The sequence below is a fragment of the Cinclus cinclus genome, chromosome Z (assembly GCF_963662255.1).
Source record: "Cinclus cinclus chromosome Z, bCinCin1.1, whole genome shotgun sequence".
In the NCBI taxonomy this organism is placed as follows: domain Eukaryota; kingdom Metazoa; phylum Chordata; class Aves; order Passeriformes; family Cinclidae; genus Cinclus; species Cinclus cinclus.
In genome coordinates this window covers 74,431,417-74,450,057 of record NC_085084.1, presented here as the reverse complement: position 1 = coordinate 74,450,057, position 18,641 = coordinate 74,431,417, and the positions used below count along the sequence as shown (strand labels likewise).

At 41.4% G+C, this 18,641-nt stretch overlaps 1 protein-coding gene across 1 annotated transcript; it reads right to left on the bottom strand.

Moving 5' to 3' along the window:
• Nucleotides 1-2,394: 2,394 nt before the first annotated feature.
• SLC45A2 (solute carrier family 45 member 2) lies at nucleotides 2,395-18,147 on the bottom strand. The gene is made up of 7 exons (XM_062513415.1): nucleotides 17,709-18,147; nucleotides 16,459-16,635; nucleotides 12,754-13,079; nucleotides 8,823-8,966; nucleotides 7,494-7,617; nucleotides 6,462-6,667; nucleotides 2,395-2,619 (listed from the first exon to the last, which is right to left on the bottom strand). The coding sequence occupies exons 1-7, from the start codon at nucleotides 18,145-18,147 to the stop codon at nucleotides 2,395-2,397; spliced, it is 1,641 nt and encodes a 546-aa protein (XP_062369399.1).
• Between the last annotated feature and the right edge of the window lie 494 nt (nucleotides 18,148-18,641).

The following is an 18,641-nucleotide window of genomic DNA, read 5'->3' as shown; positions in this document are numbered from 1 at the left end:
CCTGGGAACAATATAGGATGTTTTTATGGAGATTTCCAGAGAAATTATGACTTTAATGTTTCTGTCTTCTGTAGCACACAGTGGGTATTGAAGGGAAAGATCATGATAAATGATAATATGTGTTACCAAAATGATTTTCTCTGAATAATTTCTCTGAATAAATCTGTAAATAAAAGCACTGATAAACATTATGGGCTCTTCTGTCTTCTCTGCAGGTTCAGAACCCTTCTCAGATTGCCACAGATCTGTGGTCCCTTTGTGGGCTTGAATCAATGCCAGTGCCCTCTTTGTGAAAAACAGAGCAGGTATAACATTGACCCTTTAAATGTTAATGTTCTAATGGTGTTAGACCTCAAAGAAAATGTTGACAAAGACATAGGTAAACATTGCAAAATTTCTTTTTCAGCCTCACAGTGGAATCAAAGCTTTATGACCCCAGCTTCTGGTGCACAGGTTTACATGGTACACTCCTACAAAACCAGTTCACCTCCTCCTTTATCTGTTTTTTATAGCTCCACAGATGCCTTACTCTTCCCTTGAAAATTCATCCTCCCAGGAGATACAGAGTTAATGGAAGCAAGTTAATGATGGCATAACGCTAACTGGGAAGACAACAATCCTCCATTTTCTGGCTTCCTCTTGTTTATTCTGGTTGAGTCTCTCAAGCTCCAGCCAACTCAGCACCTGCAAACAATTTCAAACACAGTCCAGGACTCTGGTTTACAATGTTTTCTCTTTCATGGGTGTGAAATGAAGAGTCACAAACCAAAAGAAACCATAAAACGTGTTTTTCAAAAGGCAGGATGCAGATGCTGTAGTGAGGGTTGCCATGCACTGAGCCCCTTTTGGGAGTGGAGACAGTCATCACCAAGAAAAGGTATCGGAAGCTCCCACATGTTAAAATTAATAAGAATTTACCTCAGGGAAAATTGGTTTTCCTGAGAATATGTGACTCAGTCTATTCTTGCAAACACAGAAAAAGGATGAAGCTGATGCATTTCTGCAGAGGCACTTGATGCTCAAATGTGACTGTTTATTTTTGGTGTTGTCAGTTCGTGTCTTGCAGAGCTTCTAAGAGCTGATAAACTCAACACTGCATTTCTCTGAACAGTGTTGATTATACATGTGCAACATTAAGTACAAAAACAACCATAAACACCATACATGCCCATAGCCTCTCAGTGTTCATTAGCAATATTGCATTAGCAGATGGCTTCATGTGGCTTAACATATAACATAGTGGATGGATATGACCGTTTTCAGAGGAAGCACAGCATAAATACAGTATATTGCTTTCACAAACAGGTTTTCAAAACTCTGGCAGTATTATAAAAATAAGAATGAAGCTTCATATGCAATTAAATACAAATAACTGGGCTTATGTGTTTACTGTACAATAATTCTTGATAGTGCTTTGCAGAACTGAATTTATTTACAATATTCCGTAGAGACCAAATGCCATTTCAGTCAAAGCATGAAGGAAAACAGAAAAAAGAGATGCTGCTTTAAAGTAAATGCTGTCATATCCAATGTCAAGATATATATGGTCAACCAGCCACCAAATTCTTATGTTGGATAAGCTTATTTTTTCAATTACAGCATCAGAAGTGAGAGGTCACTTTTTAAAGAAGGAAGAAATGGCAGGTGTTCCCCATAGACACATTTTTAGGTACCTACATATGGATTTGTAAAACAGACCTAGACAGACTTTCCTGACAAGCTCAGCCAGTACTTTCACTTCCATTTATACAGAAGCAGCAGGATCCAGTACAAAATAATTACTTTACAGTAATGTTTTTAAACAACAGGCTTCAATCTTTTTTATATTCTAGTCATTTTTCACACTCAAATCTGCTTTTGAATGTAGCTGATAATTAACTGATCCCATTTAGCAGTACCACTAATCATAACAGAACTACACCCTGCATGGCCCCTGACACCTGTTTGAATCTCCTGCAGCTTTTGACTGTTGGAGGGAACAGCTCCCAACTTAAGACACTTGAAAAACAAGATAAATATAAACTTTCTTCCTAACTCTGTCCTTTTATATTACTTCAGTTTATCACATTCTTCATCCATTGACTTCCACAAATTGGTAATGAGGAGTTTCATAATGACTCCTGGTGTGGAGCATCAAAATACCATGGCCACACACACCATCACATGTCACAGCATGTGAACACTCTGTGGGGGTGTGTGGGGATGTGCATCTGAGGCAACCAATTTTATCAAGTCTCCATTTCATAAAGCTCTGGAATTGCAACCGATCCAAGGAGGTAAGAGATGGTGACATGCCAGCAGCATCAGCACAGCAACAGCACCAGTGCTACTGGTAAAGAAAACAGAAAGGAAACGCTCCCTTGGGGAGATTTCTTCCAACTGCTTCTTGCAGTCCTAGTCCACATAGCGAACGCAGAAAGCCACAAAGCAGCAGCCGATCAGTGCCACTGTGGATGCTGAGATCACGGTGACGGCGCTGCCAGCAGCACTAACCAGCAGCCCCAGGCCCACGCCGAGGATGATCTGGGCCAGCTGGACCATGCAGGTCAGAGCAGCACAGTCGATACCCTTCCCTCGCCCGTGCTCCCCTGCTTGCTCCCCTTCCTGCAGCTTCAAGCTCTGCAGGGAAGCACAGAACAACCCCCAGGAATGGGACAGTGTCAGCAACATGCAGCTCTTGGCCTGGACATTGCTACACCCTCCAGGGGCAGCGGGGCAGGTCAATAGCTCACTGCTCCCATTCTTGCACCACAGAGGCTACAGAGGTTACCACAGAGATTTTACAAGTAACAGTGAGTTTTCCAAGCTTCCACCAAATTGTCTGCTTTTGCTCATTTGCAGTTTTTCCGTCTATCCCTTCTCTTAAGGATGTAATTGAAAATTAACTGGAAAAACTACACATTTTTTTCAAGTTGAGCTCTGTCAAACTGACATTTAAAAGTGCAGGTCATCCTGTCATGGATAATTTAGCTGTGACTCATGGCTGAAGGAGCCATACTATCATATTATCACAGAATCATCATAGAATCATAGAATGGTTTGTGTTGGAAGGAACTTTAAAAATCATATGGCCCTAGTGAGCAGGGACATTTTGCATTAGACCAGGGTGCTCAAAAGTATATCCAACCTTGCCTTAAGCATCCCTTCCAGGGATGGGGCATCCAAAACTTCTCTGGACTACCTGTTCCAGTGCCTCACCACTTGCACAGTAAAGAATATTTTCCTGATATCTAATCTAAATTTACTCTCTCTAAGTTTGAAGCCATTCCCATTTGTCCTATCACTATATGCCCTTGTGAAAAGTCCCTCTCCATCTTTGTTGCAAGTTCCCTTCAAATACTGGAAAGCCATGATTATGTCAGTCTGAAGCCTTCTCTTCTCCAGGCTGAACAGTCTCAATTATCTCAGCCTTTTCTCACAGGAGAGGTGCTCCATCCCCCTGATCATCTTTGTGTCTCTCCTCTGGGCTCACTCCAGCAGGTCCCTGTCCCTCCTGTGCTGGACCCCAGCTCTGGATGCAGTGTCCCGGGTGGGTCTCAGCAGAGCAGAGCAGAGGGGCAGAATCCCCTCCCTGCCCTGCTGCCCACGGGGCTCTGGATGCAGCCCAGGACACGTTTGGCTCTCTGGGCTGTGAGTGCCATGGCTGGGGCATGTCCAGCCTCTCACCCACAGCACCCCCAAGTCCTTCTGGGCAGGGCTGCTCTGGGTCTGTTCATGCCCAGCCTGTGCTGATACCGAGGGTTGCTCCTACCCAGGTGCAGCACCAGCACCTGGCCTTGCTAAACCTCACCAGATTCCCATAGGCCCACTCCTCCAGCATGTCCAGGTCCCTCTGGATGGCATCCTGCCCTTCAGGTATCCCTCAGATGAAACCACCTCAGCTTGGTTTCATCTGCAAATTTGCTGAGGGTGCACTCAATCCTTTAATCTATGTCATTAAAGAAGATATTGAATCACACTGGTTCCAATACAGACCCTTGAGGGCACCACTTGTCACAGACTTTCATTTGGATTCTGAGTCATTGACTACAACCCTCTGGATGTGACCTTTCTTGTGACCAGCCACTTTCTTATCCATCTAACAGTCCACTCATCAAATCCATCTTTTAACTTTATAGGGAAGGATGTTGTGAGGAACCATGTTCAAAGGCTTTACAACAGTGCTGATGTGCACCACACACATACAGGCAGGAACCTGAAGTTATGGCTCAAAGCACATAAAGGAAATCAGTACTAAAATACAAATGTAATACTTTTATTACTGGGGAGGAAAGCAACCTGAAAACAAGCATCCAGACTAGGATTGTTCTACACTGCTGAGGACCATTTTAATAAACACTTTTAATCAATGTATCTGCTATGATATACATAGCAGAGCAAAAGCCTCCATTTATTATGTACAAGTGTCTTGCATATTAGCACCCTGTGAGGCTGGTGGATCACTGGAACAGATTAACTAGAGCAGTTGTGGAGTCTCCATTTTTGGAATCATTCATACCAGACCTGGGGCAGCCTGCTCCAGGTTGCCCTCCTTGAGCAGGATCTACATGATCTCTGGGGGTTCCTTCCTCCAGAAAGAAATTACTCTGTTTATTGGGAAATTATGTGATAATTTACACATTTGTTTTCTTCCTGCACAGGCTGTTAAATGTAGGAGGTTGTATTCCAATTACAAGAAGTTCCCACGCTGTAGGTCAGTGGCACCACTGTGTTCTGGTATCTAAATTCTCTTAGACATTAATATGTTTTTTGCTTTTTGCAAACCCTATTACATTGCCTTTGAGATACACAAAGATCACAAGTATTGGAGACTAACAGTCTCTTCCTAATCCAGTAGAAAAAAATTGAATTTGGATCCTAGGGAACAGCAGCATTAGAACAGGAGCTGAAATGGCAGCATTATAAAACATAGCACATGATTTTGGTAGAGTGCATAGTGGGGGAAAATATCTGCTCCTTGTTCTGAAATTATAAAGTCCCAATTTTAGACACTTTTAAAAATGAATTATATTTATTTTGCTGGGCTGTTCCCAGTGCTCCTATGTGTCAGTAGTTCTGACCACGAATACATGGATCTGTAAATTAATGCACTCTTGTGCTTGATATTTGCTCCTTTTTTTTCTTATCTTGTACATTATAGAAGAATTGAGCTAAACCTCAACCCATTAATATAAAATCTAACATAGAATTATATATAATTTAACATCTGCCATAGTAAGTACCATACACCAAACAAGAAACAACTGATTATCATACAAGTAACACATGAATATATTGGCCCATTTAGTGTAAAATTCATGCACACTTTAGCATATTTTATTTCACTTCTGTCTTGGAGCAGATAAAAATTTTGCATTAACTCCTCCTCTCTGAGTTGGCTGACCTGAGTTTAGAATTGAGATTTTACCCTAACCTGGACTCATTCTCAGTCTTTTTTTTTGTGTTTATAAAACATCATGGCCATTCTCTGTTGGAAGGAGCAAAGAAATTAACAGAAAAATTAGGAATCATAGATATCCTAAGAGAGATCCTCCTAGCAATCAGTAGAGTAATTAAAGAGTTTTGGTGTGTTTATCATTCAGAGAGTGCTGGTGACAGCTGTACAGAACAGTAGGTCATGTTGTCTAGCACTTGATCTAGCCCTGTGCTGCTTTCAACTATGTTTTATGTGGTTTTCCAATGGCTCAACATTGCCTTTATTAATTTCTTCAGATGTCCCAAGATATACTGAGAACTTTCTAATGTTTTCCAACACTCTTTAATCTTTCTTGTTTCCAGCTGTTTGACTAACTTAAGAGACTTGAGAGAATTTTTCCATTAAGGAACTCAACACTTTACAATACATGAAGATCCTGCTGTGCCCAGCAACATGATGCAAGGTGTGCAAGTTTTTCCAGATTTTGCTTGGAAACAGGATTTAAGGCTGTGGAGGACAAAAACCCAACCACAGACATTTAGAAAGATAATTAAAATGTGGTATAGGATTTAATACTGAACTATATAAAGCTGTTTCTACTTGAATGTAATTTATTTATTAGCTTTTGTAACAGTGTGCAGTTAACTAAAATTTTTTACAGTCTTTACAGGCTTGTTATTAACCTCAGGCACTCAGAAGTCAAGTCCTCTCCTAACGTGGCTGGAAGAAATTGTACAAGGAAGGTAGGACTTGAAGACAACACTAGTGGAGCCCTGTTACTTGCTTACTGCCTGAACACATACTGTGATTTGCTTTGTTTCAGATGTGATGATAAATAATTATCTGTTTCACTGAAGAGTTTGGAGAGTTTGGAGCCAGGATGTTAACTCTCTCTGTCAGAAACTTCCCATTCATATGTGTCATTATTAATAGCTCAAAATTAAAATTAAAAGCTGCTCACGGTTTCTATGCAGCTTACCCCCAAAACAGGTTGAAAAGACACAGACAGATACAAACTTAATGCTTCTTGAGACATTGTACTCACCTCTTCTTCCCTGTGGTATGCTGCAATGAGGTGGAATGGCACTGTGTACAGTGTGCTGGACATGACTCCAAAGAGTGAACAAAGAGCCAGAGTGGAATAGACATTGGGAAACAAGCCAATTAATCCAGTACCCAGTCCAAAAAGTAGGTATCCAATGAAATAAAGTCCCTTTAATCCTATGTATGGCAGAAGGACTTTCTGCAAGTCTGTGAAAAGAAAGCGGAAATGCTGATATGATTTAACAAAATAGGTCACATTTTATCAAGGAGTCCCTTTTAAGGGGCTGTATTTTGTAAAATGCAATGGAGGAAGTAGTCTTGATGATTTTGGAAATTACCTCAAATTACTGTAGGTATAAACTTGCCAAAGAATACTTGCTCACACCACCCAGTGCTCAACCTACAGCCTGCACTGCAGCTGCACTGAGAGATACTTGTGCTGAACAGACATTCATCCACAGAAAGGCCACACAGAAATGCCTACAGTTAAGCTCCAAATGTGAAAACATTTCCCTCAAGCCTCTTTTAGATGCTCAGATCAACCCCCAAAATGCTGCTTATTCGAGTTTTCAGATCATGAGTAGTTTTTTTTTACTCCTAAGGAGGAGTTATGGTGAAGTCTACCTGGGGAGCTGAGCTAGCATGTTTACACATAAACATGTAAGAGAGCAAGATTCAAGCTTGAAGACCTTCTGCATGGGGAAGGCAAATGAGGAGAGGCCACCTTCGACAGCCTACAGCTACAGCACTGCTAGGTGAAAGAGCACCTAAGAATTTGGCATTTAATTTCAGTATGATTTCCAGTGTTCAGGGTCAGTCCACGTGCAGAACAATCTCCTACTCCCAAAGTGAGCCTTCATCATGTGGTCAGAAAATGTTTGTGCTAAAATATGAGTTTCTAACAATGCTGAGAGTGTAACACTTTTTAATGCTTTAATGTAGACAAAACTCCAGGTAATTTGGCATCCCTTTATGTTTTTTAAACAATGGCAAACAGCAAGCACAGTGTTGGAGCTCATTCACGGGTACTTACAAGAATAGACTGACGAAGCAATTGCATTGATGCACAGACCCCAGCATCCCATCTCTACTCCTGTTTTGTAGGTGAGGTAAAGTGTGGAGTTGTGAGGTGCATAAGGATTCCCATGGTACACCACCTGAAAGAGACCATTACAGTCACCAGGAAGCAGGGATGGCTGCATGTAGGGAATGCCTCCTTCTTATGGGCACAGGACCCCATCCCTGGTAAGGAGCACCCAAGAAGTCTGTCCTAACAGCTCCGAATTTGTAATTCAGGTTTCACACTCATGTCTCCTGGTCTATTACAACCCAGGATCCACCTCATTTATTACCCTCTGCCTTTTCCTGGACTCTCTACTTTGCATTGATGCATTTGCTCTTTTATCCTTTGGGTGTCCAACTTCCAACTCACTTTCTCTTTTCACTTCTGCCTTCTTGCCTTTGCCTTTCTTTACCTAATTTATCTACAACTTTTTTTTCTGTTTTCTCTTTCAGGTTTACCTCAACACACATATTTTTCCGCACAGTTATCATCTTATTCAGTTACTTGTCTAGACAAGCAAAACCTTTTTCTTCCAGTTTCATCTATCCTGCAGGGAAAAAACCCCTCGCTCTCGCCTTGCCTACAGAGACAAAAAAGACAAGGAAATGGGAATACTGTGTGGGAACCACAGAAGAGCAGGGAGTGGCAGTGAGAGATTTGTGCCAGAAGCATATCAGTACTCTGGAAGAAATGAGGCAGACACGTCCATATAGGCAAGAATCACCATCAAGGACATACAGTCCCCGGGAATGGCATGGAAAAGGCACCACTGGGTATTGTGAAGGCAAACAGCTGTTGAGAAAAGGGACTCAGGACAGACAAATGCAAGATAAAACCTTCTGCTACCAAGTAGCTCCCTATGTGCAAAGAGCTGCACAGCCTGAGGCCAGGTGGGCTGCAGTGCAGGTGGGGTCTTTGTGTGGATGCTGCACACACACCAGGACAGGGCCAGCTGCATCCAAGCACTGCCCCAGCTGGAAAACCTTCCCATCCGGGAGCACCTCTGAAGCCAAAGCAAAAAATGGATGTGTTTGGACCAGCTCTGAGACATTCACTTGGAACAGTTAGACACAAATAGCCTTACAAATACTAAAGGTTTTCCCCAGTGATTTCACAGACAAGCTTGGAACAAGGGCCTGACCTTAATTAGCTGGTTTACAAAACTATTGTTGAGCCATCCAGATATAAATGGCTCTAACAGCAGTGTCATTTCCTCAGGATAGTAGTACCATTTCATTTCTTTTTCATGGAGGAGGAGATGGTACAAGGGAGGAGTAGTGAGAGGATTTTATGCTTTACCTGTCCCATGAAATCCGTGAAGAAGAGCATGTTGGACAGGAAAGCCATCCATCCAAAGAGGTGGCTCACACACAGATAGCGATAGTGGGATGGCATGCTTGAAAGTGTCTTCAAGAGTGATTTAAGGGTCATCTGTCTTTTCTCCTAAAGCAAATATTCAAGAATAATATAGTATTATTGTCCTGAAGGCTAATGAAATAGCTGACAGCAAATGAAGAAGGCCTTAGTAGTAAATTTTCATTGCTAAAATTCCAAAGTATTTTCTTTTTTCCTAGGAGGTGTTGCTTGGGTCCTGAGTTTCCTTCAATTTATAAAATTCACAGAAACTATAAAAGAGATGGAGCATACCAGCAGGAATGTAACATTTCTTGCTGTTATAATCAGTAGGACAATTATTTACATGTAGAATCACAGGGAAAATTTCTGCCAGAGCAGACTCAGAGTTAAAAAAAAAAAAAAACCACCTAATGAACCAACAACAGAAACAACCAGAAACAAAAGTTATTTCTTTATAAAGACCATCAGCTTTCCACTGAAAATTTAAAGATGCCACAGAAAAAAAGTCATGCTCAAAATACTTCCTGAAAATTAAAATGTGTCAGCTGTGGATTTCTGAGCATTTCTGATACCTTATTCCCTTTCCATTCTATGTGCTAAATTCCCTAGGAAACTTCTTTTTCTAGGGAAACTTCTACCTCTTCAGGTATATCATGAGATTTCCACTATGCACTGTCCTTGAAGCAAGGAGAAGCTGTGGTTCACCATGGCAGGACACAGAGAATGTGAGTTCCAGCATCTGAACACCTCATACCATGACAGAAATAACTCACCTCACAATCAAAACTTAACTGGTGCTGGTTAACAAATCTCACTGATGAGGAAAATCACATTTTCTCATCACCTTTAATGCCCCATTTATCTCCCTCCTTGTCTCAGCCTTGTGCCCCAAAACTCTGTTTCTTTTCCAGTTACATTCATCAGATAATTTCTATTACTTTTTTTTTTAACTACTGTCGGTGTACTTGATATCAGGTATTTTGACACATAATTCTTCCTCTATTAAAGTTCCTGCATGGTTCACTGCTTTTAAAGAGAGAGAGAAAAATGAAAAAAAAAAAAAAAGAAAGATACAATTTTAACTGTGCATGATAAAAGCTTGCAATTTTCTCCTCATAATGTTTGAAGACAACAGCCTTGGGAGAGATGGTTAGGGAAGATTTATGTCATGAAATGTGGAAGAACAGTTATGCTAATTACTGGAAATTCCTGTACTGGATCTTGCCTTCAGTTTTTAGTAAGATGTCATTTTTTCCTTTCTTCCTTCAGTGTTGTACTTTTTGCAATTCTACTTTCCTTTGAACTCAGCTATGCTGAAAACTACTCTGTGAATAATCACCACATATAAAGTTGGAAAATAGTTTGCTTTAGTGTGAGGTTTTTAATCCTCATAGGAATGCCAAAATTCAAGTTGCTGACTTCCACCTTGGACTTTATATTGCCCAAATCCCTTGGAATTTCTCTTGGCATCACTGTCTTTTTCTAAACAGGGTAAGCTTTATATTCTTCTGCAATTATAAAAAGAAAACAAACAAATTCCAGATTGACTCATTAGTGTTATTTCAAGCATAATTACTATCGTTTGACTTGACTTATTTAGTTTGTAATTCTTCCACACTGCTTTTTAAAATATTCTTTCCAATCAAAGTTTTAAAATATGGTCACAGAATTACAAAGTACACTGCAATGATTACAAACAGTAATTTGACAGCTTGATGGAAATGTTTGCTTTCTATTTAGATATTTCAGAGAGTAGAAATGGAAACGAAAAATGTTTAATGCACACATTCAAAACATACCAGCACACAAAACTGCATGCTAATTTAAATAATGTGCCAAAGTTTGGCTCTGCTTAAGCCCCTTATCCTTCAAAAGCTCACAATACCAAACAATCTCTACAAAATCACTACAACTCAGGGCATAAAATGATAAGAATACAGAGAAAGCAATATGACTTGGACTTTATGGCAGTGGACCCTGAATAATTTAGCACCATTCAAAAGACTGCAAGGCCAATTGCTTTGGGTGTCTGCTCATACTGTAACAGGTCAAATCTCATAAATAACCATGTTAGCTATTAGCATGTGAGAGCATAGGCTCTTAATTTAGAAGAAATATAGCCATGATGCCTGCAATTAAAAAAAAAAAAGAGAGAAAAACAGGAAGCCAAACCATTTCTTCAAGGAAGTGATTATGGTAATGAATGAACACAGCAAACATGTGCCACAGGAGACAGATTATTAAAACAGTGAGTGTCTAGAATGCATGCACAGAAAGAAATGCACATGAAAGAAACACGAGACTGATCAAAGCACTAGGGGACTCTAACAGGCTGCCAAGCCTGGTCAGAGAGGAGGGCAGTGGCACAGGCTCACCCACAGTGGACACCACAGCTTCACCTCTGGTGTCAGACATGGAACTCCATGTTACTGACTCCATGGAATTACTTCTTTCCAAGGCAGAGGCTACCCCAAACCACAGTCTGCTCCCTCCCCCACTTTCACTGCATTGCTCGCTCATCTTCATTTGCCTTCTTGCTTTTTGTAGAGCCCACTTGGTCCAAGAAATTGATGACTCTCAGCATCTCTAACAATTTGGAGGATGCTCAGAGTGAAGAGGGCTAGTGAAGGATGCTGGCTGCTCAACTTGGCCTGCAGTGGGGAAGCTCAGACAGCATCACAGTGCTCTTGTCAGATTCTCCCCACAGCTGCTGCCTTATGTTCTCCCCCAGCCTGTGTTTGCCTGGCATTCTCACCAGGCAGTGCTCATTTCATATGTCTTGCATCTGGTGTAATAATATTTTTCTTCTGGTTAGAAATACCAAGTGCTATTATAGTAAAAGATAATAAATCCCTTTATTTACAGATTAAACAAGAATATTGCTTTCTTACTTATAACCACTTTTACATGCTTGCTACATTTTACCTGATTTATCAAACCTTTGTGTCATGGATGGATATGTATAATGCCAAGAAATCAAAGGTGAAATTAAAATGAGAAGCAATTGTGTAACCATTATTGTGTTATACTTTGCTTATGTAGGGTACCATGAGATAACCATGAGGATTTCTAGCACTAAAAGTCATCAACCAAACATTAAGAACAAGCATCTGTTCCCAAGACCAGGCTAGCAGTGGGCTCCCCAGCTATTTTTCTGGAAGATTCACCTCTTCCTAGGTGCCTTAGGTTGAAGAAAGCTCTCATAAAAATGCATCAGAAATAGAATATCAATGAGGATTTAAAAGTACTCACTGTTCCCTTGCACCTCAACATTTTGACAAAGGCACAGGTACAATCTCACTCAAAATAAAACTCAAACTCTAGTAGCAAGGTGGCACTGCTGCAGAAGTAGCAATTTTAAAGCATTAGTGCTCAATGAAATGTTGAGCGGCAGAAAACCCAAATGTTTACTAGATAGGGAACATACATTTCACATGTACTATGAACAAAATCTTGTGGACTTCAGTGAGAATTAGAGACCTACATCAAATATTAATGGTCTGTAGTCTTTGCACACCATTTTATGCTAACTATATCAAGATTAATGGGCAAAATAGATCCTACTTACAAAATTCACATGAGGAGGATACTAAGAGACTGATATTAATCAGAAAACAGAGCCAGGTTCTCCCTCATCCCTGCCAATGGATCAAAGCATCAGAACTAGCTTGTCTTATCCCTCTTGCTGGCAATACCTTCTGAAGAAAAAACAAGGGTAGAAAAGTAAACCAAACAAGCAGGCTTTCCTCTGTATCCTGGTGGAGGGTTCTTTTCTGTGTGTGTGGAAGGACTCCATTGCAAACAATCAGCATTAGCTAATTAAGGGGTCTCCAAGGATGCAAAATACATCCTATAAAATCATCTCTGCACTCACCTCTGTGCGTGACACAACCTTGCATTTCCCTGGCTTGGCTGCAGCCTTTATTTCAGTACACATTGGTTTTAAGTAACCATTCTTAATTTCCTCCTCTATGGAGCTGTATTTGTGGGGCTCAGTCACTTCCAACAAGAACTTTGCCTCTTCGTTTTCATATCTGAGTGGGACTTCAGGAATGCTGCACAGATGTACGGTAAGGCAGATTATGAAAACCAAGGCTGCGAAGAAGAAAATCACCTGGAATTCTGATGCCAAGGTATATCCTAGTATAGTTTGACCCCAGTCCATAGCACCTGTAAGGTAACCCAGGGCTCCTCCCAAACCTACAATGGTGGGAAAAAAAACAAACAATGAAAAAAAAGTCTACTGGCATTGGTAAAATAAACAAAGAGTACATAATATCCTACACATATACATAATATGTGATGCCCTCTAGAAATTATGGAATAATCATTCTTCAGATATTTATCACAAGAAATAGGAATACTGAGTTAATCACATACATGAGCAGTTACTAAAACATCTCGTGAAAAATCTCCTCAGATCTGTCAGGCAGAGCACTCCAGAAATTGCCTGAACAAACAGCAACACAGGCTCCATCTTTTTTTTTTTGACTCTTTGAAGCTCTATTTTCTTTGAAATGGTAAATAATACAAGTAAAACTAAATAAAATCCTATAAAAAATGTTTTTATTTTTTAAAATTTTCATAAAACAAACATTTTTAAATTTATATCGAGACTATCTATAGTTTAGACTTTGTAAAATGTATTGTATTTAGCTTAGTCCAAACAGAAATACTGCCTCCCTGTGAAATTAAAAAAAAAAAAAATGGAAATAAACCCAAAGGCATTGCTTTGTACTTAAATTCAAGTACCACACCTCCTGGAAAAGAAAACAGAAAGGAACAGAATCACATTTAGTAACTTTCTCAGAAGAGGTAGACTAAAGGGTGAAAAGAGAATGCTACTTTGTGCCTCGAGGTTAATAAACCCAGTTTTCAGTCAGTTTGGTTTTTTTACAATTTCTTCTCTGTTAAAACTGCACACAGAGATGCAGAGAAGCCTGCCCTCTGTTACATTCAGTAGAGAGCTCTGGTAGGGGTGGCACCTTTGTAGGGTCCTGACACCTTGTTAACCAGGTGGCTCTGGGGGATGGATGACTGGGAGTTCCATAGGATAGGCACTTTCCAAGAACCTGGAAGCATTTCTACCCTTCTGCTTAGAACAACAGAAAACAGCAAAGCCCCACATCTAACAAAAACTGACAGCACTTGCACTTGCTTCCCCAACAAAACATGGGATTTTGATTTCACTCTGGCTTTCTGTACCTTCTTTGCCCTCCTGGGTCTGATTATGCCCCTCCTTCATTGTGTCCTATGGCATTTCACAGGGGACTGTGTCATAAAAAACAAATTCGCTATTAATAACTTTGTAAAGAAAATCTACACTACTTATTCTTAGTGTATGTTTGCAGAGAGAATGTTGGACATTTGAGGATGTCTTTGCATGTTTTGAAAAAGAAGCATTATGATACTAGAATGCAGCCTGAATGTTGAGTTGTTGGGTGTGTGCACTCTTTCTTCCACTTGAATAAGTGGCCATGGGTTTCATAACTACAAAGCTCTCAAGTTTCATGGGCAATCCCTAAACTGAAAGCAAACTGGTGAGTAAAATCTTAGAAATATTAAGTATAAAAGGAAGGAAGGAAGGATTCCAGGAAGGATTCCAGGAAGGAAGGAAGGATTCCAGGAAGGATTCCAGGAAGGATTCCAGGAAGGAAGGAAGGAAGGAAGGAAGGAATTAAAGTGGGTAAAAATAGATAATACCTAAAACAAAAACTGGAAAAGAAATGGGAAGACTGCTGCCTGTGTCTAATAGGGACAAAACAGTGAATGATAAATGTAAACTGCAGGGAATGGATATCAATATTACATTTTGGGGAAAACTAACACCAAGGCCAGTAAATTGCTGGAGAAGACTGCCTTGGGAGGTTGTAAAACTCCAATGAAGGGAGGATTTCAACACTAGACAGGGATCTTTCAGTTAGGAAGAGTTATTGATGAACTTGCTGTGGAGAGCACAGGACGCTCAACCAAGTCATGCACTCTGACCTAGTCTTATTCCATGTTACTTGTCCCATGTCCCTTTTTGCAGCTCAGTACACTGAATCAGCTGAATCTGTAGCTTCAAACTGGGATACTTCTTAATATCATCCAAAAAAAGAACTGCAACTAGAGTTGTGTTGAATATGCATAGAGACTCACTCCTCTCTCTGTCCAAACAAGTGATTCTTTAACATTTTATCTGTCAGTGTCTAATGGATAATACCAATTTCATTCCCATGTGGCTTTAAGCTTCCCTTATAATCTGTGTTCCTAGACATAGGTATTTAATGAGTCCAAAATCAGCCTGTTGTCAGTACCTACTACACTCCCTCCTTGAACTGAGTAACTGCTACTGAGTCTGTGGGTCTCTGCTCCTGGTGGGGGCTCAGCAGCCACAAAAAATCTGCTGTAACAAAGACTGCATGACTTCTCATGTAGTCTGCTTTCATAGGGACTGCTCTCAGACATGGCAGGAGGTTCCTACTGGGTTACTTCACAGGTTCACAGCCTTAGGTGTCTTAGCTGTTTTCCCCATGCATTTCCTCAGCACAAGGCTCACATTGTACAGATGATTTCATAGAATCAGTGTTCAGGGGTTGGAATGGACCTTAGAGATCATCCAGTCCACCCACCCTGCCACTGGCAGGGACACCTCCCACTGGACCAGGCTGCTCAAAGCCTTATCCAACCTGGCCTGGAACATTGACAAGGTTGTCCATCCATAACCTCCCTGGACAACCTCTTCCAGTGTCTCAACACCCTCACAGGGAAGAATTTCTTCCTTATATTCAGCTTAAATTTCCCCTCAACTTCCTAAAGAAGAGTCCTTCTCCAGCTTCCCTGTGGCCCCCATTCAGACACTGGAGATCCTGAGATCTCCACACAACCTTCTCTTCACCAGGCAGAACAGCCCCAACTTTCTCAGCCTGTCTTCATAGGAGAGGTGGTCCAGCCCCCTTATCAACTATATGGCTCTCCTTTGGACTTGTTCCAACAACTTTGTGTCCTTCCGTAACTCAGCAACATTCCAAAAATATACAAAGGCGAGTGAAGCTGTAAACTCCATTTGCAGGAACTTGAACTGAACCACTTGGACATATTTTGTGGGAGTTGTGAATTTCTGAATTTTACACAGAACTCCTGTTTCTATACAGCACATACCAGAGCACTGCTGAAGAATGGAAATCAGCTGGTTTGTTCAGCTCTTGTTCTATGTCATATCACATGTCAAAAATGTTATTTTTATGAGCAATGAAACAAGCTACACCCATTAATTTTTGCTTCAGCAAAAACTTGAAAACATACCAAACAAAACTAACTAAACAAGCCCTACTTCACTTTTTAAAATAACTAACTACTCTTAAATCATGTCTGTGTTGCTGTAATTGTGCCTGCAGCCTTCTTCAGAATTCTTGTAGCAGCAGTCACAAGTTGCTGTTCTCTGGAATAGTGAAAACCCAGCAACAAAAGTCTCGTGACTGAAGTGCAGGATCAGATGATCAGTTCATTCAAGATTAGAAACACAATGAGGATAAAATCCAAGCAATTACCCTCCCCTCCTATGAGGGGTAGGGAGGAAAAGAAGGGATCAGTGTACCTGTAAAGAGGGCGTGGTAATGCAGACCCTTCTCTTTATCCTGATGAGAGCAGACATCAAATAAATATGCTTTGATGGGACCATCAATAAAATCAGCTGCAAAGTCAAAAAGTACTACTCCCAGCATGGTAATGACTATTGCCCACGTCCGCTGCTTGTCTCTCTCATCGATGAAAGCTAAAAAAAGAAAAACACCCTCATTCTGACAGCAACAGTGCCATGTTTTGCAAAACCACATTTAGTCTTTCCTGATACCTCAAAATCTAAAAAACGACTGGTTATGCAAGAGTCTCCAGTGACACCAGAATCCCATTAGAGGAGCAGGAGAGCTGTATAGCATTGAGGTGGACTAGGGTGACTTACTGCCTTGAGTCAGCACATGCTCAGAATGCTTCAAGCTCCATGACCAAGAGCATCACTATCCTTATCTATTCCTTAACACCTTCAAGGCACGCTCTGGTAGCAAAAAGCATGCATTTTGTAATACTTCTAGTTTATTCTCTTTGTCCCACCCTCATATTGTTTTAGATACTCAAGAGTTGACTGCAAAATCTCTTTCTGGGTCAATGAAATCAAGTATATTCAACACCAATAATATCAAGGAAGAGAATAAATCAATCCATAAAACACACACCTCCCCCATCTGCCTAGTCAGCAACAGCTTTCTATCAAGACTTTAAGAAACTACATCCAAAGATAAAATGCAACAATAGGGATGATTGATTTTGCATGTTTCAGCTACAACAGTGTTTCCATGCAGTTAAGGACTTTCATTTCTCACCAGCACAACACAGCCCCGAGTCAAGCCACTGCTGCAATAATTAAAGACTAGTAATTTAAATACTAAACCATCTAAAATAGGAATGAATGGGCATTCAGTTTGGATATGTATAACATCACAAAAACAATATTATAATTTGACAAAGTAGATCTTAGCTCATAAAAGCTTCTATGGCCTAAGCAAATCTTTACCTGTGGGAGCTTATCAGGCAACCAAACCAACATACAAAGACTTGCAATCACATGCACAGACTACAAAACACTACGCACAGGGTACATAACATGCAGTGTTAGGATTTAATGTACACAAACATAACAGCGCTCCCCAGCTCCTTCAGTGCACCCGAGTCACATGATACCAAATTTTAATGGTGCGTTTTAAGAAGGAAAAGGTGAACCCCTCTCGTTTTTCTGATTCAAAAGGCTAGGATGAGTTTTGTCTGTCAGCACAGCACATGCCCCTCACTCACCTGAGATCGTCACGTCCCCATTGAGGTACAAAGCCATGCCTAACAGCATTATGATGCCCAGACCCAGAATGTAAGGTCGCCTCCTGCCCCAGCTACAGGTGCAGTGATCACTGGCTGAACCTACCACGGGCTGCAGCACGAAGCCCAGGATAGGGCTGATGAGCCACACCAGGCTGTAGAGGTTCTTGGGCAGCCCTACACTGAGCAGCACCGGCGTGACAAAGGCGGCCTCCACGGCATAGCAGAACTCCCGGCCGAACATGGCCATGCTGTGCATGACCAGCCTTCGCACCGCTCGTCTCCTTGGCACCGCTGCTCCAGTCCTCATCACTGACTGCCTCGGAGCTTCCTCCTTCTTGCTGGTGCCATCCATGTCAGCCTTGGCCTCTCCAGAGGTGGGGGGAAGAGCCCCGTGGAAGGTCTCTTTCGTTAGGGTCATAGCTCCGGCTGCGAGCAGCGCTGTGGTGAGCTGGTGCTGCCTGCTCTGGCTGACATGGGGCCCAGATCATATGCTGGGTGGGATCGGTCTGTGCTGGGGGAGGGACTCACATACTTTCATGGCTCTGCGATCACAAGTTATGCCAAGAAGGGGGCGGGGAAGCGTGTGTTCACATTAGCAGATCTGAGCTTTTGGGCGTCTGCACTGCTCCCAGTGATCCACAACTGAGGAATTACTGTTTACGCATGAAGCACACATATAACGGGAACATTCATCACATGGTCCGGGCGCAGGATCAGCCTGAAACAAAGCTGTTCCTCTTGTTGTAACATCTTGCTGTAAGACGGCAGTGACACCAGGAACCTATTCTCATCTTTCCATTCAGCAAATACGAGCATCAGAACATTCCCTGCTGACTAACCTGGGAGAAAAAATCTGTACCTACCCGGAAAAGGATTTCAATGCTCCTCATGAGTAAGTGAACCTACCCATTA